The 23,081-nt window shown below is 51.7% G+C and overlaps 1 protein-coding gene across 19 annotated transcripts; it reads right to left on the minus strand.

Annotated features, from left to right (window-relative positions):
- Positions 1-152: 152 nt before the first annotated feature.
- Positions 153-21,537, minus strand: MIIP (migration and invasion inhibitory protein). 19 transcript variants are annotated; one of them, XR_009695796.1, is made up of 12 exons: positions 21,283-21,421; positions 19,506-19,689; positions 18,935-19,270; positions 18,415-18,496; positions 15,070-15,178; positions 14,930-14,982; positions 14,084-14,213; positions 13,833-13,929; positions 12,607-12,741; positions 12,204-12,310; positions 6,676-9,342; positions 5,825-5,935 (listed from the first exon to the last, which is right to left on the minus strand). XR_009695796.1 is itself a non-coding variant. In XM_061160371.1 (11 exons), the coding sequence occupies exons 2-10, from the start codon at positions 19,617-19,619 to the stop codon at positions 12,221-12,223; spliced, it is 1,146 nt and encodes a 381-aa protein (XP_061016354.1). In that variant the 5' UTR covers positions 19,620-19,689; positions 21,283-21,421; the 3' UTR covers positions 153-171; positions 12,204-12,220. The 19 variants fall into 19 exon arrangements, 17 of the variants coding, with proteins under 17 accessions (XP_061016354.1, XP_061016351.1, XP_061016349.1 ...); XR_009695797.1 differs by lacking the exon at positions 5,825-5,935 and having other exon boundaries at positions 5,948-8,311; positions 9,187-9,342; XM_061160371.1 differs by lacking the exons at positions 5,825-5,935; positions 6,676-9,342 and adding an exon at positions 153-171.
- Between the last annotated feature and the right edge of the window lie 1,544 nt (positions 21,538-23,081).

The following is a 23,081-nucleotide window of genomic DNA, read 5'->3' on the forward strand; positions in this document are numbered from 1 at the left end:
CATCCTTTGTCTCCCTCTTCTCCTCCTATCTTCAATCTTTCCCAGCATGAGGGTCTTTTTCAATGAGTCGGCTCTTCCCATCAGGTGGCCAGAATATTGGAGCTTCAGCTTCAGCATCACAGGGATATGTTATTGTACAGCACAAGGAATAGAGCCAATAGTGCAAAGTAACTACAAATGGAAAGTAAAATTGTATAAGAATGAAAAATTTTAATTAAAAAAAAAGACAAGAGGTAACAAGTGTGGGGAGGATGTGGAGTGGAGTAAAGGAAACCCATGTGCATTATTGGTGGGAGTGTGAATTGGTGCAGCCACTACGGAAACCAGTATGAAGCCTCCTCAAAAAAAATAAAAATAGTAATATCATACGATCAAAAAAAAGATGATGTGTATTTACATGGATGTGTGAGGTGTGTGGACACAGAGTGGGGGCAGGCGTGAGAGTGTGTGCTCAAGGCTGGGTGATTAAAGGCGTGTGAGGGGCGTGCAGTCAGCAGAGCATTAGGGACCCTCTCCAACTGCACAGAGGCCCCAGCAGAGACGCCCCCATCACCCAGGGAGGAAAGTGAAGCTCAGGGCAAGGAGGTCACCTGCCCATGTTCCCTGGCCTGGGGACCACACTCAGAACCCAAGGTCAGACACCACTCCCTACTGAGCTGCCTCTCAAGGAAACCTAGAGTCCATCCCAAAGCCAGCCCCCTGAAGGCAAGACACACAGGGTATTTGTCCCTGTGGGAGGCATGGTACCGGTCGGATGCATGGACTCTGGAGTTCATGATGGTCTGAGTTCAAATCTCGACTGGGTCATGTGCTAGCTGTGTGGCCTTAGGAATGTCACTTATCCTCTCTGTTCCCCAACTCTCCACCCATAAATGGGAATAATAACCTTACCTCATAAGGTGGTAAGAACTCAAAGGGTTAAGAGATGCAGAGCTCTTAGAATAGCATCTGGCACATAGCAAATGCTACAGAAATCTTCCTTTTAATATCATGGCAATCATTTCAGTTCAGTTGCTCAGTCATGTTCAACTCTTTGCTACCCCATGGACTGCAGGCCTCCCTGTCCGTCACCAACTCCCAAAGCTTGCTCAAACTCGTGTCCATCAAGTCAATGATGCCATCCAACTATCTCATCCTCTGTCTCCCTCTTCTCCTTCTGCCCTCGATCTTTCCCAGCATCAGGGTCTTTTCCAATGAGTCAGTTCTTCGCATCAGGTGGCAAAAGTATTGGAGCTTCAGCTTCAGCATCAGTCTTTCCAATGAATATTCAGGACTGATTTCCTTTAGGATTTACTGGTTTGATCTCCTTGCAGTCCAAGGGACTCTCAAGAGTCTTCTCCAACACCACAATTCAAAAGCATCAATTCTTCAGTGCTCAGCTTTCTTTATGGTCCAACTCTCACATCCATACATGACTACTGGAAAAACCATAGCTTTGACCAGATAGACCTTTGTTGGCAAAGTGATGTCTCTGCTTTTTAATATGCTGTCTAGGTTGGTCATAGCTTTTCTTCCAAGGAGCAAGCGTCTTTTAATTTCATGGCTACAGTCACCATCTACAGTGATTTTGGAGCCTAAGAAAATAAAGTCTGCCACTGTTTCCATTGTTTCCCCATCTATTTGCCATGAAGTGATGGGACCAGATGCCATAATCTTCATTTTTTGAATGTTGAGTTTTAAGCCAACTTTTTCACTCTCCTCTTTCACTTTCATCAAGAGGCTCTTTAGTTCTTCACTTTCTGCCATAAGGGTGGTGTCATCTGCATATCTGAGGTTACTGATATTTCTCCTGACAATCTTGATTCCAGCTTTTATCATAGCAATGAGCTCCTGCATTTAATAAGCTCCGCAGACAGGTGACTCTCAGGATTATAAAATCTGCAGATGTATCAGGGGCTGGAATAACTGGAAACTAAGAGTGGGCCAGGCTGGGTCTCAGTTTGGTGGTGACTGAGGCAGAGGTAGGTGGGGAGCCTTGTCTCCAGGGCTCTCTGCTTACTCACTCCCCAAGTGCCCATCTTTCCTCCTCTCCACCACACATCACCCAAGAGAGGTCCTTTTGTCTGGAAAGGTGACCCAAATTTCCAGGCAGAACGATGAGGTCAGGGTTGCAAAGAGTGGGACAGGACTGAGTGACTGAACACAGACTTCCCTGGTGGTACAGTGGATAAGAATCCATCTGCCAATGTAGAGGACACAGGTTTGATCCCTGGTTCAAGAAGATTCCATATGTCTTGGGTCAACTAAGCCCGTGTGCCATGACTACTGAGCCTAAGCTCTAGAGCCCAGGAGCCACAACTACTGAAGCCCTCTGGCCCTAGAGCCTGTGCTCAGCAACAAGAGCAGCCACCACAGTAAGCCAGCACACCGCAAGGAAGAGTAGCCCCCACTCTCTGCAGCTAGAGAAAACCCATGCAGGCATGAAGACCCAGCACAGCCAAAAATAAATAAATAAAATTTATTTAAAAAAAATGAAGCCCAAGCCAGAACAGCTCTGGGATGCAGGGCTCACAGGTAGGGGCTGGACAGGTTCCCCCAGCTCCTTTCCACCTCCCCAAGCCCGGCAAGGAGTTTCCTGGCACAAAGGGTATCTTAGTCTCCTTGGACCGTCATGACAAAGGCTTACAAACTGCGCAGCCTAAACAACAGAAACATACTGTCTCACAGTCCAGGGGGCTGGAAGTCTGAGGTGTGTCAGCCAGGCTGGGTCCTTATCAGGCCTTTCTCCTGGGCTTGCAGATGGAATACCCCTGCCCTTCAACAGGCCCCCCGCCCAGCAAGGCGAGAAGATCCAATGAGCCCAGCAGGGCCTCACTGAGAGGCACAGGAAGGTGCAGGCCGACAAGCTGGCTCCCTGAAAGCTGGTTTCCAGGGGTGATGAAGGTCAAGGAGAGCCCACAGCCCCGCAGGGAGGCCATGGACAAGTCAAGTTTGCGCAATAATCCCTGAAGGAGGAGGCAGATGGAGGCTTGTGTAAACCCCACACCCACATCCACTATCTTCCAGGCTGTGTCCCATACCATCCCACGCCCCCAGACTTTGAACCCAAGGATTCCTGGAAGCCTTAATGGTTTCTAGGCCTGTGAATCTTCTGCAGAAGCATTCTCACCCACCACCCACCCAACCCTCCCAGACCTGCAGGCCCACAGGAGTCCATGCCAGCAGGGACACTCGGGCAGAGATCATCATCAGTCATTCACTGGAGGAAGTCCCTAGAATTTCCCCTCTCACCCTCTCTCAATTCTGTGTTTCAGGCCAGGTGAAGCAGACTGCCCCCAAAACAGGACTCCTATTTTGCAATATACAATAAGCCCTTGTTTTCATATAATACTCTCATATTTATGAAGCACTTACTAAATGCCAGTTACTGTGCTGAGCATTTCATTACCCCAATGTCTCATTTACTCCTCTACACACCCCTGTATGTAGGTAGCATTACAACCATAAATATATTTTTAAATTTTATTTATTTATTTATTTTTGGCTGTGATGGGACTTTGTTGCTGCGAGGGCATCTCTCCAGTTGCAGCAAGTAGGGGCTGCTCTTTGTGGCGGTGCATGGGCTTCCCATTGCAGTGGCATCTCTTGTTGCGGAACACAGGCTCTAGGGCACCCAGGCCTGTTATTGCTGCTTATGGGCTCTAGAGCACAGGTTCAGTGGTTACAGCGCACAGGCTTAGTTGCTCTGAGGCATGTGGGATCTTCCTGGACCAGGAATCGAATCCGTGTCTCCTGCATCAGCTGGCAAATTCTTTACCACTGAGCCACCAGGGAAATCCTCCAACTTCCATTGTACAGACGAGGCTCAGAGAGGCTCACTGGCTTGCCCAGAACTGCAGGCCTCAGCTTCAGGTCCAGTCCTCTGTCCATGCAGCTGGCACTGACCCCACACAGACCTAGGAGGGTGCGCCTCCGCGCTGCAGGTAGACTTTGGCGAGAGGAGCCAGGGAAGTTTATCCAAGTTCGTTGGGAGTGGGAAGGATGGGCAGCTGGGTCTTCCTCTGGGCTGGGGTCTTCTGATCCTTCTGGTGCAGGAAGGATCCCCCTGCCCTGCACCAGATCTGGGACCTGGAAAATTCTCAAAGCTCTCTGCTTCCCCTTCCCTCCTGCTGAGATGTCACGGCTTCCAGAACAGTCTTGTCGGCTTGAGTGCTGGGTCCTTCCAGAGTTCTACCACACAGTAGGGCCTGGGGATCTCTTGAGTTTCAGGGGCTGTGTGAGGGGGTGTTTCTAGGGAGGGAAGGAGAAGCCTCATGGCCTCTGGCCACAGACAATGAGGACCTGAGGGAGAACACACTTGTGGTAAGGGCTCAGCCTGGTGCCACGACAAGGGGATGTCCCCAAAGACCACCTAAGCCACTGGCAGGCACCTATATTCATCACTGGGACCAACCTCACGCCACCCCCACCAGCCACAACATGATCCCTCGGGGCCTGGGCTTCCCCTCTTGACTTCCTGCGCAGTCACAGCCCACCAACGTCACAGCCTGGGGCGTCAGCCACGGCAGGGCGCTGGTCGCCACAGCCCCACAGCTGATTTAAGCCCTCCGCCTCCCTGTGGGCAAAACCCTCAACCTGGAGAGCTGACCACCGGCACATTCGCTGCACGTGCTCTGAGCCCAGAAGGAAGCAGCAGAGGGAAGAGCCAGTCTTTCAATCAACCAACTTGATACTTTATTCCTGATTCCTTCTAACCTCCCAGGGGGAGGGGTGAGCCCGACTGAGTGAATTCAGAGAGGGCAGGCCCCTGTTCCCGTTAGAATGATGTTGGTCTCGTGACAGGGTGGGGTGGGGGACAGGAAGAGCTGATGACAATCATGAGTCTTATCACCCTTTTCTCAGGCCAGCCCATGGGCAGCCCTCCGCCTGTCTAATCTCCTGTCCCTCTCTCTCCCTGGGACTATCACCCTGTATGCATGCTGAAATGAGCCAGAGGTGAGGTGAAGTGCCCAAAGGCACACGCTCTGTCACTCAGTCATGTCTGACTCTTGGTGACACCACGGACTGCAGCACGCCAGGCTTCCCTGTCCATCACCAACTCCCAGAGCTTGCTCAAATCCATGTCCATTGAGTCGGTGATGCCATCCAATCATCTCATCCTCTGTCATCCCCTTCTCCTGGCTTCAAATCTTTCCCAGCATCAGGGTCTATTCCAATGAGTCAGTTCTTCGCATCAGGTGGCAAAAGTATTGGAGTTTCAGCTTCAGCATCAGTCCTTCCAATGAATATTCAGGACTGATTTCCTTTAGGATTTACTGGTTTGATCTCCTTGCAGTCCAAGGGACTCTCAAGAGCCTTCTCCAACACCACAGTTCAAAAGCATCAATTCTTTGGCATTCAGCTTTCTTTATGGTCCAACTCTCACATCTGCACATGACTACTGGAAAAACCATGGCATTGACTAGATGGACCTTTGTTGGCAAAGTGATGTCTTTGCTTTGTAATATGCTGTCTAGGTTTTTCACACAGTTAGGAAGCAGGATTTTCTATCCTTCAGCTTTACTGAATTTGTTCATAGTTCAAACAGCCTTTTTGTGGAGGCTTAAGGGTTTTCTATATATATTCTATAAATCTGCAAATAGACACGGTTTTACTTTTTCCTTTCCAACTCAGATGTCCCAAATGGGAGATGGAGGGGCTGTCTGAACCCCAGTCTCTTTGAAGTCACGCTCTGTGCCCCTCTCCTAGTCAGTCTTTCAACGCAGCTCCCCGGTTGGACCAGGTCTGACCCACAAGACTGGGGCAAGCCAAGTAGGAACTTTGGTTGCAATAAAATGTACCTCCTCAGGAATGTCAGGATGCTATGCTCAAAAGGCACCTGGAGAAATGATCCTGGAAAATCCTGTGCTTTATGTTTCTTGGACCATGAACGGTCCACCTCCACAAGGCTGGAGAAGCAGAACTGGTCTCTCACCCCATCAAGGAGAACCACCTCCTACAAGGCAACCAGGAGATGTTTCTGTTCTTTGGGAAGTTGGAAGGCTCCCTTGGGGAGCCAGCTGAGGCTCATTTGTTTCCACATACTCCCTAATCTTCTCACCAAGGGCCTGGGACCCATGGCTGCTGGTGGTTGAGGAATATGTCACAGCTGTTCCCAGTCATTCCCTACCTCTCATCCAGGAGGTCAAATACCCTACAGGGCTGGGTGGGGGTGGTGCTAAGCAAGACCTCTGACAGTCTGCCTGAGACATAGGACAACATGACGTACAGAAACCCAGGAGCAGTTATAGAAGCGACCGAGCAGCCCTGGAGCCACATTCCTGGGACACTCTCCACGTTCCTGTGCTGCATGGCCTCCGTCTTCCTAAGACCTGGGGACTCATCCACTCATCCATCAAACACCTGTTTACTGCGTGCCCGTCACATGCCACATACCAAGCTTGGGGGGAGCTGAAATCAAGGCAGGCCCTGCTCCTGCCCTCGAGGAACTTTACAGTTGAGCGTAACAGGACAGGATGGGGACGCAGAGGTGGGACCTGACTCAGGTGCCTTGGCCAATCCCGTGGGGTCAGGGGAGGGCTCTGAGGAGCAGACCTGGAAGTTGAGGCCCGAGGAGGAGTTTGGGGGATAGAGAGAGCTCTGAGCAGAGGGAACAGAACAGGGTGGATGAAGGCCCAGGAGAAGCCAACAGGTTTAAGAGCCAGAAAAAAAGCTTCAGCAGGGCTGGAGCCTCACCTGGGAGGGATGTGAGACAGAGAAGGGGGAAGCAGAGGTCAGGTCTTGCTCCAGCATTCTTCCTGGCACTTCCTCCATGTGTGGGCTCACTGCAGTCCCAGCACAGGGAAGGGGGCTCCACGGGAAGTGACCCTGTTGTCTGCTTCACCACTGTGTCCTCAGAGCCTGGCACAGCGCCTAGCACAGGAGCTCGATGTATGTGTGGTGAATGAATTAATGAGAGAACGAATGAACCAATGGCCAGTGAGAGTCTGTGTATCTGCTGTGACACAGCCAGACTCCCCTGTTCCTATTTCTAAATGACTGACGTCAATTTTGGAAGATGCAAGGGATCTTCAGACTTCCCAACCTGGAGATCCAGCGAAGGGACTGGGACTCGCCAGGGAGTGTGACTTTGAAATCCTATGTGGGGCCTAGAACCTTCACAACAGCATCATCAACTCAATGGACGTTAGTCTGAGCAAACTCCAAGAGACAGTGAAGGACAGGGAAGCCTGGAGTGCTGCAGTTCATAGGGTCACAAAGAGTTGGACATGGCTGAGCAACTAAACAACAACAAAAAAGATGATCTTGCTTTTTTCCTTTGGGATTTATGCCAACAAACAATGACACTATTATTAAGCATGTAAGGTGTCCAACCACAAGAGTCCTTTGGTTTGGAGAAATGAAAGCATCCTTCCCATTGCCTTTAGGGACTTTCCATGTGGTTCAGTGGTAAAAAATCCGCCTGCCAATCCAGGACACCTGGGTTTGATTCCTGGGTCAGGAAGATCCCCTGGAGAAGGAAATGGAAACCCACTCCAGCAACCCTGCCTGGGAAATCCCATGGACAGAGGATCCTGGCAGCTACAGTCCATGGGGTCACAAAGAATCAGACACAATTGAGTACACAACTCCTCTCCTCTCCCGTCACCTTCATGATGTAAATGGGAGACCAGGCTAGAGGGAAAAGCCAGATCCTGAAATACAGTTTAGCCACTAGCTTTGAGAAAACAGGAGGGAAAAAAAAAGTTCCAACTAAGAGGAAAATACCACCTCTGCTTAAATTCTAGCAGGGGAGAGGGAGACACTGAAGCAATGAACCTCATGGGTAGTAATTTAATAACATATAAAGGGGACTTCCTTGGCAGTCCAGGGGTTAGGACTCCATGCTTCCATGGCAGGGGGCATGACTTTGATCCCCAGTCGGGGAACTAAAATCCTGCATGCGGTACATCACGGCATGGCCAAAAAAAATTAAAAAAAGGAAAACACACAAGGGCTGGGATGGAGGAGTACAGGAAAGTGCAGTGTGTGATGGGGCGGATGCATCTGGGGGTCCAGGGGTTCAGGGAAGGCCCTCGTGAAAGAAGAGACTCTCCAGCTGAGATGCACACCTGGAAGGGGTGGAGGAAGGGGGAAAAGAAGGGATCTGGACATCCCCTAGGGAGGGAGGGACAACCTGGAAGAATCAGGAATGGCTTGCCTGTTCCTGGGAGGACAGAAGTGACTGTGCTGGGGTGCAGGTGAGTGAGGCAGAGCTGGAGACGTGATGCTCTGTGCAGGGCCTCTCTCCCTGTGATCTTCATCCTTGGGGTCCCTCAGGTTTGAAAAAGCCTGTTCCCCAGCCTGCTCATTCAGAGTTGATCTGGAGCGGCTGTGTGGGCAAGACAGAAGCCAGAAACCTTCTAAGTGTTCAAAGGAACAGTCCTTCCAGAGAAACCACTGGCCCTGATGACTTAACGGCCTAGCACTGCAGTCTGGACTTTTATGGGAGAGAAATATTTCTATCTCATTCAAGCTGTTGCTCTTCTGGGTTGGCTAAACTTAGAAGGTGATCTCAGCTGTCTATGTTGTCATTTTGTTTGACAGAAGGTTTCCAGATTCTCTTCTCCCTCCGGCCAAAGTATTTCTAACAAAACCGCTGACTCCCACAGGCTCTCTATTCTTTTAAAATATGATTTATTTTGATTACTGAATTTTCTGGCCCTTTCTTACTTTCGCACCAGATGAGTACCTTACTTGCCTCACTCTAATGTCTAACTCTGGGTTTCACCAGGTGGCATATATGTCTAAGCGCGTGCTTAATTTTTTTTTAAATTATGATTTGCTTATTTATTTGGCTGCATTGGGTCTTAGTTGTGGCAAAGAGGATCTTTATTGCATCATGCAGAATCTTTTCATTGCACCCTTCGGGCTCAGCAGTTGCAGTTGCTGGGCTTGGTTAGCCCTCGGCATGTGGGATCTTAGTTCCCTGACCAAAGCGGATTCTCCCCCACCATGGAAATCCCACAGGCTTTCTTGAATTAAAATCACATGTGGGAAAACAAGAACAACAACAAAAAAACCAATCCAACTCAAAACTGGGTAAAGGACTTAAATAGGCATTTCTCCAAATAAGATAGACAAATGGCCTCTAAGCTCACCATCACTAACCATCATCAGGGAAATGCAATCAAAACTACAATAAACAAGATACGTCACACCCATTGGGATGGCTATTATTAAAAAAAAAAAAAGGCAGAAAATAACCGTTAGTGAGGATGTGGAGAAATTGGAACCCTTATGCACTGCCAGTGGGAATGGAAAATGGTGTAGCGGCTCCTCTGAAAACAGTATAGCAGGTCCTCAAAAGATTAAACACAGAATGATCCTACGATCCAGCAATTCCTCTTCTAGGTTTATACCCTAAAGAATTGAAAGCAGGGATTCAGAGAGACATTTGTACACTCATGTTCACAACAGCATTATATACAATAACAAAAGGTGGAAGTGACTCAAAGGTACATCAGTAGATGGATGGATAAACAAGATGTGGTCCATCCATACAACGAAATACTTTGCAGTCTTAAAAAAGGCAGGAAATTCTGACACTTTACAACATAAACCTCAAGGACATTATGCTACGTCAAAGAAGCCAAAAAAGGAACAAAAAGACAAATACTGCATGATTTCACTTGGATGAGGTAACCTAGTCAATTCATAGAGATGCAAAAGAATAATGGCTGCCAGAAGCTGGCAGGCGGGGATGGAGAATGAGTGTTTAATTGGAGCTCTGCTCAGATGATAGAGAATCCGCCTGCAGTGCAGGAGACCTGGGTTCATTCCCTGGGTCAGGAAAATCCCCTGGAGAAGGGAATGGCACCCCACTCCAGTATTCTTGCCTGGAGAATTCCATGTACAGAGGAGCCTGGCGGGCTACAGTCCATGGGGTCGCAAAGAGTCAGACACAACTGAGCGACTAACACTTTTACTTTTCCTTTCTGGTTTTGCAAGAAGAAAAAAATTCTGGGGATGGTTGGTGCTGAAAGTTGCAAAAAGTGTAAATGGACGTTAGGGCCACTGAATTGCACATATAAAAGTGGTAAACTTTGTGTTTTTGGTTTTTTTGGCTGCAGTAGGTTTTTGTTGCTGCACGCAGCTTTCCCTAGTTGTGGCAAGCGGGGGCTGCTCTTTGTTGCAGTGCTCAGGCTCCTCCTTGCAGTGGCTTCTCTTGTTGCAGGGCATGGGCCCTATGGTTGGCCAGCTTCAGTAGTTGCAGTTCCCAGGCTCTAGAGTATAGGCTCAGTAGTTGTGGTACATGGATTTAGTTGCTCCAAGGCATGTGGAATCTTCCAAGAGCAGGGATTGAACAATGACCCTGGTATTGACAGGCAGATTCTTATCCACTAAACCACCAGAGGGGCTTCCCAGGTGGCGCTAGTGGTAAAGAACCTGCCTGCCAATGCAACAGACATAAGAGATGCGGGTTTGACCCCCAGGTCGGGAAGATCCCCTGGAGAAGGGCATGGCAACCCATTCCAGTATTCTTGCCTGGAGAATTCCCATTGACAGAGGAGCCTGGCGGGCTACAATCCATGGGGTCGCAAAGTCAGACACAACTGAAGTGACTTAGCACACACACACGGACTACCAGGGAAGTTCCTGTTATGTTACGTTTTATACAACTGAAAATAAATTTTTAAAAAATTGACTTAAAAAAATTATGTGTGGAAGAGACTGTTTCTTCAAGTACTGGAATCAAGTGGCAAACCATGACCTGCTGCTCAAAGTGCCCACAGACACGTATGCATGATCACAGAGGCATTTGGACTTGAAAGTCTCTGGAAGGGATATGCGCTGGCCAGGTAGCCCTGTGCCCACCACTCCCAGGCACCTTACCTGCCTGTCTATGGAAGCACTGGAGGTTGGAACTCCAGACGGAGTGAGGGAAGACTCAAGCGAGAGTTTGTATTGCCTGCTATTGTTGCCAATGGCTTGGGAGGTCTGTGTGTCCGTCTTGCAGGGATAGAGCTGGTGAAGTCATGACGTGGAGGACACTAACACTCACCCAGTATACCATGCGCCCCTTCATGTCCCGACTCCACATGACTAGTTCTGCCCAATGTACCACAAGCAGAAGTGACCTGTGTCATTGCTGGGCTGAAGCCACCGGTGGAGCCACCACTGGTCTGGGTCCCCAAAAGGCAATGTCAAAACAGAGGCCCCACTGTGACCCATGACAAACAGGTAGTGTGAGCAAGTCAGCAAGAAATAAATATGTCAGACCACTGTAATCTGGGAATTAATTTGTTGCTGTGGCATAACCTCACTTATCCTAATACATGTGCTGTGACTGATGGGGAAAGGTTTTCTCAGCTTCACAAGTTCCAGGTGGGAGCCACAGACCACAGCCCTAGTTCCACCCCTCAAAGCTAGAAACCTCAGAAAAAGCACATGCCTTCCCTGGGCCTAGGTTCCCCAGCTACTCCATTTTTATCCTACAAATTAGAAAATTCCTATTATTCAACATATAGGGGGAAAGACAGGTGCTGCTTACTAATTCAGGAGGGCAGAGGTGAGCTGCTTGCCTCTGACTTGAACCTTCCTGGCCTTTTGTTTCCCCAGGGATCCCTGCTGGGGTTCTGAATCATCCCTGGTTTCTAGGATTGGGCTTGAGATGGAAATAAGGAGCCACTGGACCCAGGAACTTTAAGAGTATCCCTTTATCACTGGACCCCGGTGTCAGGGGTCAAGAGGGGTCAAGTGCGGGTCATTCACTCCCCACTGTCACAGCTTCAGCCTCATCTACAGGGGCTGGCCTGAGACCCCAAGCCCCTTGCTGAGGGGACCTTTTAATGCTGACCTTGACCCCAGCCTGCTTTGGGGACCCTCACCCCCAAAAGAGCCACACTCAGTGCTGGATCCACCCCACCCAGAGCACGCTGTCAAGAGGCATCCTTCCCCAAATGAGGAGGGCCAGGCTGAGGCCAGGGCACCTCCAAGGCTCTGAGGGCATCGGCAGGACAGACCCGGCACATGTGGGAATCTGGGGCTGCAGGGAGCACTGAGCTTTACTTACAAACGTGTCACAGAATCCCCTCACCCCAACCCCAGGGTCCCCTTCTGTGTCCCCAGGAAGGAGACAGGCCGGGGCCCACCCACTGGCCCAGCCTAGGAAGGAAGGTGGGACCTGAGTCCAACTCCAGCGAAGACTGGGCAAGGCTCCCCTCTCGTGGGCACCCCTGCCAGAGGGGAGAAGCTGAAATGATGGCAGGAGCACCGCTCACCTCCAACTGGCCAGTCCTCAGGGCTTCGGCCAGGGTGAGCGGGGCCGGGGCATGGAGGAAGGTTCTGACCAGATCAGGGTGGGGAGTGGGACCCGCGTTGGCACAGCCTAGGGAATGAAGAGAAAGATGTCAGAGGGGGCCTCTTTGGAATGGGTCCCCCCCACATCCAGCCTCATCCCCTTCTGGATCTCAAAGTTGGGGTCAGCTTTGAGGGCACGGCTGGGTAGCCAGCAGGGAGCAATGGAGACTGGAGAGGTGCCGGTGGTCAGGGCCAGGGAGATGGGAGCCCACAGAGAGAGGCTTCCAGGTTCTGACTCCCCCAACCCCAATCCCTCCCTCAGAGACTCTGCAGTCTCCACTCTGCTCCAAGGTGTCTGTCCCTCCCAGGGCACCCTGGACGTACCAGGTAAGGAGAGCCAGTGGATGATAGCTTCTGATGGTGGGCCTCAGGGGAGACACTGGACCAGAGGTCCAGGCTCTTGGGGGCTGAGCTTTCCTCTGACTTCGGAGGGATAATGTCCCAGCCCAGCAGGCAGTGCTGTGGAGAGCAAGGGGCTAAGGCGCCTGGCTGGGGGCAGGGCTCCCCACTAACCAGACAAACCCAGGGAGGGGCTGCACCTCTCCTCCGGGACTGGCAGTCTCCTCTAGGACAGGGCTGTGTCCCTCATGAAGGTGAAGGGACCCCCCCCCCAAACAATCACAGTGTCCCCCACAACTGAGGCTCCCCCAGGGCAGAGGTCTGTATCCACCACTGTTCCCCCAGGCCTCCCTTTCCTAATCCTGTGGACCCAGACCACAGATGGGCGGAGGGAAGGCCATGGATGCTGATGGACCTGGCACATCCTGTGTGCCAGGCTCTGCTCCAGGCCCCTGACAAGTACTGACTCACTGACCTGGCCCCCGCCTACCCCATAAGCCTGAGGACAGTACACTGGACCCATTTTACAGATGAGCAAACTGACTTTCCTCAGTACTCCTTCTCCTCCCTTCCACCCCAGCATCCCCAGCCTCAACTGGGAATGAGTGGGGTCCCCACTGACCCCTGTCCTACCCAGGAGATGCAAAGGGTGGCTCTATGGGGGAGGCATCGTGGAAGTATAAGACCCCAAGTTCCACCTGGCTGATCACAGACAAGGCACCTCCCCTCTGCCTCAGTCTCCTCATCTGTAAACTGGAATAACAGCAGGACCTGCACTCTCTGGAGAAGGAAATGGCAACCCACTCCAGTATTCTTGCCTGGAGAATCCCATGGACAGAGGAGCCTGGCAGGCTACAGCCCATGGGGTTGCAAGTATCGGACTAAACCACCGCCACTGCATTCTCTGTTGCGTGACCCCACAAGATAAATCCCCTGAGGACTGTGCACACAGCACACAAGAGCATGAGAAATCAGACCCATCTGCATTATGCCAGCTCATGGGCAGACAGGGGGTGGGTGGGGAGCCTGGCCTCCCTCAGGAAACAGGTACAGCACAGGTGATGTGAGTGGCCTAGTCTGAACTCCAGAGACTAGGGTCCTTGAGCCCAGCCTCGCTGTGTGGCTCTAGGACAGTCCCTGGCCCTCTCTGGGCCTCAGGACACATCCGAAGACCTGGGCCAGACAGGGGGCGGCCCCAGTCCCATCCTCACCCGGGGCAGCGCCAGCGTGTCGGAGGCGTCGAAGCTCTTCCGCCGGTGGATGCGGTGTTGGTGCGGGGGATCCAGGACGGACAGTGGGAGGCTCACCCTGGGGGCGGTGACAGTGCGGGCACTCCTGCAGGTCTCTCCAGGCTGCAATGGCCCAACCCGCACCGCCTCGAGACCGCGGGCCCCAGGCTCTGCTCCCCTCTGCCGCTGCCCCTGCGACTCCCATGGGTGTCCTGCCCACGCGGGCCACTCACCTGACCTGCACTGGCTCCACCAGGGTCCCTGCACCCCGCTGGTCCCGTGGCTTCCTGCACAGGCGGCAGGGGGTGCCAGGATCCGCAGGTACCAGAAATAGGCGCCGGTTGACACGGTAACAGTACACGCCTGTGAGACCCGAGAGGAGAAGTCCCTCCTCAGCTGGGGAACCTAGACCCCCTGGACTCCAACAGGCCCACCAACCCCTGCACAGCCCCAGTGGCCACATCCACAGGCCCGCCCACGTGTACATGAAGCGTGCACACATACACGTGCTCACACAGAACCACGCCGAGCACCGCTTTCTACTCAAGCATGACACACACGTGCACATGTGCTGGCATCTTCATACATTCAAATGTCATCTGTGCAAACACAGAGCACTGCTTCATATAGTCACATTTGTGGACATATACGGTGTGTTTATACTTGTCATCACACACACAGTGCACACACATGTATGTCCACATGAACACGCCTCATACACACATGTACATACATGGATACAAACACTGTACGCTGCACGTACAAAGCCACAATATAGACTCAGATGCTCACGTAACTGAGCCGGAACCCCCCCACCTCAGATGACCCACATGCAGAGAGGAGAGGAAGGGGGTGGGGGGCATGTGGGAAACAAGGCAGCTGGGGAAGCTGGCAGTGAGTGCACAGGGCTGGCCCCACTCCCCATGAGGCCAGGCCTCAGCTCACCCCCACCCCCTATCCAGGGCTCACCATTCCCTGTAGGGACACCAAGCTCCCTCCCTGAGTCCTCAACACTCAGCTGCCTCCCCAGGCCCCCAGGACTTGGCTGGGCTCTGGGGTAACCAAGTGTTTACACTCACATTCGTGGTCCCCCTCCACAGCATCACCTTCCTGCAGGCCTAGGAACCGGGGTCTGTGAGGGCGAGAGGGTGAGCAGGACAGGGCGAGAGGGCAAGCCGGCCTGAGCCTCCCTGCCCACCGTGTGCCTGCCCCTGCTCACTCAGGGTCACTGCAAATACACTCCTCCTTGTTGGCTTCCCGGAACTTCTGCAGCTTCGAGAAGAAGGCCTCAGGCTTGCTGGTGACAGGAAAGGTGTTGTCCAGGGACCCTGGGGGGACAACGCACAAAGAAGCTGCTGTGAGGCCAAGACTCAGGGGGTGCTCAGCACTGGCACCACAGGCCACTGAGTCACGTACAGATCTGGAAGGGTCCCTCAACTCACGTGACACATGCATACCCAATCGTCTGTGCAAAAAATATCTATAGAGCGCCTGCTACAAGCCAGACACTGTCTCACATGCTGGGGAAAGAACAGCAACCTAGACAAAGCCCCCGCCCTTTTGAGGCTTACATTCTAATGTGGCCACAAACCAGTCGCTAAAGAAACCTGGGATACAATGGGGAAAGGTGACACCTATCAGGAAGTGAGAGAGAGAGTCAGGAAACTGAGCTTGGAGGGCAGAGGGGACAGAGGGAGCTTCCCTGAGGACGTGACACCTGAGTAGAGACCTGATGAGGGAGGGAAGGAGCCATGGGGACATCCCAGGCAGACAGAAGAGCAAATGCAAAGGCCCTGGGGCAGGTGTATGCTGGTACACTGGAGTTACACTCAGGAGGTGAAATGGGCAGAGCGGTGAGAGTGGAGGAGATGTGACTGGGAAACCGCTGATGGGTTTGGGGACAAGGAGTGATACGATCACATTAGCCATGTACTTTTAGAGTATTCCTCTTCTTGCTACAGCAAGGTGAGAAGAAGCAGGCATAGCAGTTAGGGGACTACTGCAGGCATCCTGGTGGAGACAAGACGGTGAATTCTAGAAATATGTCGAAGGCAGGGCTACGAGGATGTATGTATTGGAAAGGAGAGGAAAAATCAAGGCTGATCTCCAGATTATGGCCATTAGCACCATGAACAGAGCTGCCGCCAATAGACATAGGAAAAACTGCGGGAGGGTGGACCAAAAGCTGTGGAAGTCAGGACCTTGATTTTGGACCTGAGATTTGTTTAGGACACCTAGTGAACCAGGCAGAGAAGAAGGTCAGATACACAAGTCTGGAATTCAGAGGAGCAGCATGGGTTAAGTGGGTGAGAAGAGGGCGAGGAGAGTCTTAACACTGATGGGGCCTAGGGAGTTTGGAGGTTGGAACAAGGAAGCAGATCTGGCAGAGGAAGCTGGATGGAGCTGCCAGGGAAGTGGGGGAGAGCCAGGGGGGTGCCCAGGTTTGGAAGCCAAGGGAAGAAAGAGCTTCGGGGAGGGAAGAGGGAGTGGCCACTGTGTCTATGCTACTCAGGGGCCAAAAAGTGTGTGGACTGAGAACTCAGCTGGCAGCTGGTAACGCAGTGGTCACAGCTAACCTGGGGTGGTGTCAGGGCCTAAAGCCTGATCTTAAGAAAAAGTCAGGGAGAGAAACTGGAGATGGAGAATCAAGATGGCCTTTAGAGTTTCATGATAAAGAAAAGCAAAGAACACGGGTGTTAACTAGAAACAGGAGGGGAAGTCACAGTCTTAATCAGTTCTCATTAATACTCCCAGCTTTACCCCAACCGGATGTGAGACTTTGCTAAGCTTTTCAGTCTCTTGGCCCTCAGCCTTCTCATCTGTCAATGGGGACAGTAACACTACCCACCTGATCAGATGATTGTGAAGAGTCAAGAAGTTAATGGTAGGAAAGCTCTTGGGACAGGGCCCAGCACAGGACAAGCGCTCCGTGAAATCAGTTCTCATTAATACTTCCCTGTGTTCATACGCTGACGGAGCAGAATCATGGTGGAGGGAGGACAGGAGAGAATTACAGGAAGCAAGAGCTTTGGGAATCAAGAAGGAATGGGGCCAAGCACACAAATGCACAGACAGGCTGCAGACAGGAGCTCAGAAAGGAGGAGAGAGGTGTACACGGACACAGGGCAGGGACGGGGCAGGCGCCTCCGCTTTCCCAGAGACAAGAAGCAAGGCGGTGAGCTGGCAGACAGGGACTATATCCCCACCTCCACAGGGGCCCAGCAGCCACACAGAGCCCCTGCCTTGGCAGGAACTCAGCCTCTCCGTGCGTCAGTTTCCTCCTTCATGAAAGTGAGGATCCAACAGCCCAAGCTCTGAAAACTGTCCACTCACTCCTTCAACCAGTGTTGGCTGAGGACCTATGGTGTGCCGGGCCCTATTCTAGGTTCACGGAACACAGCAACTAAAAGACAGCCAGGCCCTTGCTCCAACGGAGCTCATGAGCCAGACAAGAAACAAGCAAACAAGATGATTTCTGAGAAGGAATGAATGAAGAACACAACAGTAGCTGATGCCACAGGCAAGGATGCAGAGGCAGTGGTCCTACGACCTTGTGCTCGTGCAAGGCGCCTGCCATTTGAACTGAGTGCTCAGTGATGAAAAGGAACCAGCAGGTGTGAATCTGGGGAAGTGCATTCAAAGCAAAGGGAAGAGGGACTTGCATAGCCATCCAGTGGTTAAGGCTCCATGCTTCCAATGCAGGGGGCATGGGTTCAATCCCTGGTTGGGGAACTAAGATCCCACATGCTGCACAACACCGCCAAAGCAAAGCAAACAGCAAGTGCAAAGGCAGGTGGCCATGAGCACACAGCTGGTTCAAGGATCAGCAAGGAAGCCAGCGAGGCTGGAGTGAAGAGTCAGAAGATAGATGGTTAGAGGTTATGTCACCGGGCCAGATCATACCTCAGAAGTCTAGATAAGGATTTTGGATTTTACTCTAAGTGCTAGCTTCCTAGGTGGTGCTAGTGGTAAAGAATCCGCCTGCCCAATGCAGGAGACGTAAGAGACCTGGATTTGATCACTGGGTTGGGAAGATCCCCTGGAGGAGGGCATGGCAACCCATTCCAGTATTCTTGCCTGGCAAATCCCATGCACAGAGGAGCCTGGCGGGCTACATGGGGTCGCAAAGAGTGAGACACAGCTGAAGTGACTTAGTGTACACACTAAGTGCCAAATATTCTGAATGACGTGATCTGATTCCCAGGTTTCAAAATTCATTCTGGCTGTTGAGTCAAAAATGGATGATAATGGGGTTGGAAAGAGGCCAGAGGCCATTCATCCAGGAGGCAACTGAGGTTGCTGGGGGAGTCGGGGAAAACGTAAAGAGATGATATACATACAGTTTCCCAGGGCCTGGCACACAATAAATGCCAAAAAAAATAAGGCAGCTCTCATTCATTCAACAAACACTCGGCGAACACCATCTCTGTGCTTTTCACTGTGCCAAGGGCCGAGGCAGAAGACGTGGTACTGAAGATTCTCCCACCTGGTGGGGGCTCAGGCAGGTGCACAAGCAAGCTAGGGCCCCCCACCCCCAATCTCCAGGCCCTAGGGAGGGCCACACCTGCAATCCAGTCATAGCCCAGGTAGGGTCTCAGGCGCCAGCTCTTCTCAGGCACTGGAGACTCCTTCTTGGTCACTCTTGGCTGAGGAGGGAGGCAAAGAGGGGCAAGGTTGTGCTAGCAGGCCCAGCCCAAAGGAGGCCCCACCTTGACAGGAGGAAAGGGGCTATGTCTTAACTTACATCCTGACGTAGGCCCCAGGGCTCAGCTGAGGACTTGGGGGCTGGAGGACAAGAGTTTGACTTCCCACTCCCCCCACCACGTGTGACTGTGAACAAGTCTGTCCTCTGAACCTAGGTCTTCCCATCTGCACAATGGGGCTGGTCACCTTCTTCCCAAAGTGCTCTCTCAAAAACTAATGGCCACAACTTATCAAGCACTTAGGCCAAGCAGGACACGACTCATAGCACCTCCCAAGAGCCTCTCACCCTGGAAGGGAGGTTGCCTGTGAGTGCATCTGTCAGAGGGGAAATTGAGGTTTGAGGAAGCCCCATCAATGGCTGCCCCACTCTCCCACATTACCTTAGACAACTTGCCCTGTTGAGCCAAGATGGACCTTAGGGCCTGGGCCTCATGGGTTCCTGGACTGTCCAGCTCTGCTGAAAGCTCTGAGTCACTTGAGTCTGAGATGGCCAGTAAGGGAGCTGAATGGGGCCTCGGAGGGCCCAGGGACTCCTGGTGTAGGCATTTGGCAGGTGGGAGAGTGTTCATCCCAGAGCTGGCCTCGCCAGGCCAGTACCTATCACAGGGGTCACCAGGGTGGGCATCTTGTGGGCAGGAGGCTCTCGAGGAAACTGAGGACATCTCTTGGGACGATGGCATCTCTGAGTCATGGCTGCTGCTTGAGCCCAGGCTTGACTGGAACAGAGAGGCTGGGTCAGCAGCCATCCACCCAGCTGGCCTGCATTAGGCATGAAGGCCAGCTCCTCATCCTTGCTCAGCCTCTGCCATACCTTCCCATGCTGGGCCTCACTCAGTTTTCTCATCATCAGTAAAATGGGCACACTGCATAAGAGGACCTGGAAGTCCTTGACTCTGGCCTGAGGGTTAGGCAGCCCCTCTCTCACCCCAGGGACTTGGCCAAGGTGCTTACCTCTGAGGCTGCCTTGGCCACAGACCGCCGCACGGCATCCTGCCCGACCCACAGTTGCCTCAGGAGCTCCAGGTTGAGCTGCCGCAGCTGAACTAGGTCCCTGATCTCCACCATCCTGGGCTTTCCACAACAGATGTCACCAACTTCTGGACCACAGACTGCCCTCGGGGCTGGGTTCTCCTACCTGAAGCCAAGACAGAGAGCATGACAGCAATGAGGAGGCTGCCCTTCAGAGCCAGAGAGTCAAATCCCCACTCTGATATTCCCTAACTGGGAAACCTCGGGCAAGTTAATTAACCTCTCTGTGCCTCAGTTTCCTCATCTGCCAAACAGACGATAATGGCATCAACCTCATAAAACTGTTGTAAGGACTAAAGGAGGTAATGCATATTATATCTGGTGGTCCAGTGGTTAAGACTCCACACTTCCAATGCAAGGGGGCACGGATGGGTTTGATCCCTGGTCAGAGAACTAAGATGCCACACTCAGACCCGCCAAAATATTTTTTAATTAAAAAAAAAAACCTTAGTATAATACCTGGCACACACAATGAGCACTCAATAAATGCTTATTATTGTTAAACTAGCCAGAGCATGTTTCCTGACATGTCAAAAGAGGTTAATCTCTCCCCTTTAACAACCTCAACTATGAAATTATGACTAGTTTAATTTGTAGAAATCAACCCTGAATATTCATTGGAAGGACTGATGCTGAAGCTCCAATACTTTAGCCACCTGATGTGAAGAGCCGACTCACTGGAAAAGACCCTGATGCTTGGAAAGACTGAAGGCAGAAGGATGAGATGGTTGGATGGCTTTACCGACTACGGACATGAGTTTGAGCAAACTTTGGGAGATGGTGAAGGACTGGAAAACCTGGCGTGCTGCAGTCCATGGGGTCACAAAGAGTTGGACATGAATGAGCGACTGAACACCACCACCTTAATATGTAGTGGACAATTAGGGCAAGTCTACAAATGTAAAACATTATAACTTTCAAATTCAACACAAATCAAATTTCTGAAGGGACTCGTCCTTCTCTCCTGCCCTCCCTTCTTCTCTGTTTTTTTAAACAAATGAAGAAGTTCAAAGAAATTAAAATACTAGCCCCAAGTCACACTGCTTGTAGTGGCAGAGCCAGGATTTGAACCCAAATCTGGCTCCAGGGTCCATTATGACAACCTTTCCCCAAACAGTGTGGAGGGGGTGCCTAGGAAGCCACCTCCTCATTCTCCAGCCTTTGGCGCCCCAGGGATCTGGGCTCAAGGACACACTGATGCCTCTGGAAGAGATTTCTGCCCTTAGGGGAAGAGGCTTCATCTTCTCTCTTGAGCTCCAAGCCCAGATTCCTCCAACTAGAAATTCAGTCTCCTCCAGTACACATGAGCCTTTTCTAACACTGGGTCCAGTCAGACACGGTGCTCTCAGAAACCCTGCCCTGACCCCAGTCCTTCCACCCACACTCCTCACCTGTGGACCACCCATATCCGGGCCCCCTCCTCAAGGCCCGGCTGCAAGGGCTAAAGCAGAGAGACCCGCCCCTCACATACACCCACGCAGGGAAGGGAGGACAGTGGAGATGCGAGTACAGGGGTGGGAGGTGCAAACAAGTGGGGAAGACAGCCTGATCCCGGTGCCCGCCCCCATCTGACTGAACGACTTTGGGCCTCCGTTCTCGCATATCGTTAAAGAGAGAAAACCTCCGGCTCTGACGGCGCTCTGGAAAGCTAAAGCTGCGCCAAGGCGACGGGAAGGCAACGTTCAAAAGAGACACACACACACTGGGGCAGCGGCAGGGCAGCGGAACGCAGGGGCGGGACGTCCCCCCCGGGAATGGGAGACTCGGCCTCCCTCTTCTTTCCCATCGCGGGACCCGGACGCTCCGTGGAACTGCACGTGGAACAATCGGTCGAACCACTCCTCTCCAACCCCGGGGCCCGCCACTTCCGCACTCACCGATGGGAAGTCGGGGAATCAAGCGGCCTGCCGCAGCCAGTGTTGCCCAGAGTTCCGCCAGGTCCACCCACCGCGACACCAACTGGGGGCGGAGCCTGATTCGGGCGTCCTGATTGGCCAGGCTTGGGGCGGAGCCGGGACGCTCCTGGGAGCGTTACTTCGCATCAGAAGCGGCAGTTTCAACATTGGGGCGGGATTCAACGCTGATTGGTCAATTCCGAGACCCAGGTACTAGGGTTCGAAATGGGGCGGGCCCCCAGAGGACGGGCTTCGATTGGTCCGGACAAGGCCTCGGTCTCTTTCTCGTTTGGTTGCGGCAGTTTTAGCTTCTCGACCCGGGAGGGTAAGTGGCGGCCAGTGACTCATGCTTTCATCCTTTCTTTCATGTATCTTGCCTGTTTTGTGCCGATAGACACTATACTAATAAGCACTTCAGTTCAGTTGCTCAGTCATGTCCGACTCTTTGCGACCCCGTGGACTGCAGCGCGTCAGGCTTCCATGTCCATCACCAACTCCCGGAGCTTGCTGAAACTCGTATCCATCGAGTCAGTGATGCCATCCAACCAACTCATCCTCTGTCATCCCCTTCTCCTCCTGCCTTCAATCTTTCCCAGCATCAGGGTCTTTCCAGTGAGTCAGTTCTTCGCATCAGGTGGCCAAAGTATTGGAGTTTCAGCTTCAGCATCAGTCCTTCCAATGAATTTCAGGGTTGCTTTTCTTTAGGATTGACTGGTTTGATCTCCTCGCAGTCAAGGGACTCTCGAGAGTTTTCTCCAACACTACAGTTCAAAAGCATTAATTCTTCAGTGCTCAGCCTTCTTTATGGTCCAACTCTCACATCCATACATGACTATTGTTGGGAAAACCATAGCTTTGACTAGATGGACCTTTGTCAGCATAGTAATGTCTCCACTTTTTAATATGCTGTCTAGGTTGGTCATAGCTTTTCTTCCAAAGAGCAAGCATCTTTTAATTTCATGGCTGCAGTCACCATCTGCAGTGATTTTGGAGCCCAAGAAAATAAAGTCTCTCACTGTTTCCATTGTTTCCCCATCTATGTGCCATGAAGTGATGGGACTGGATGTCATGATCTTAGCTTTCTGAATGTTGAGTTTTAAGCCAGCTTTTTCACTCTCCTCTTTCACTTTCATCAAGAGACTCTTTAGTTCCTCTTTGCTTTTGGCCATAAGGGTGGTATCATCTGCATATCTGAGGTTATTGATATTTCTCCCTGCAATCTTGATTCCAGCTTGTGTTTCATTCAGTTCAGCATTTTTCATGATGTACTCTGTATATAAGTTAAATAAGCAGGGTGACAATATTTACCCTTTACGTACTCCTTTCCCAATTTTGAACCAGTCTGTTGTTCCATGTCCAGTTCTAACTGTTGCTTCTTGACCTGCATACAGATTTCTCAGGAGGCAGGTAATGTGGTCTGGTATTCCCATCTCTTGAAGAATTTTCCAGTTTGTTGTGATCCACACAGTCAAAGGTGTTAGAGTAGTCAATGAAGCAGAAGTAGATGTTCTTCTGGAATTCTGTTGCTTTTTCTACAATAAAACGGATGTTGGCAATTTGATCTCTGGTTCCTCTGTCTTTTCTAAATCTAGCTTGGGCATCT

The sequence above is a fragment of the Dama dama genome, chromosome 14 (genome assembly GCF_033118175.1).
Source record: "Dama dama isolate Ldn47 chromosome 14, ASM3311817v1, whole genome shotgun sequence".
NCBI lineage: Eukaryota > Metazoa > Chordata > Mammalia > Artiodactyla > Cervidae > Dama > Dama dama.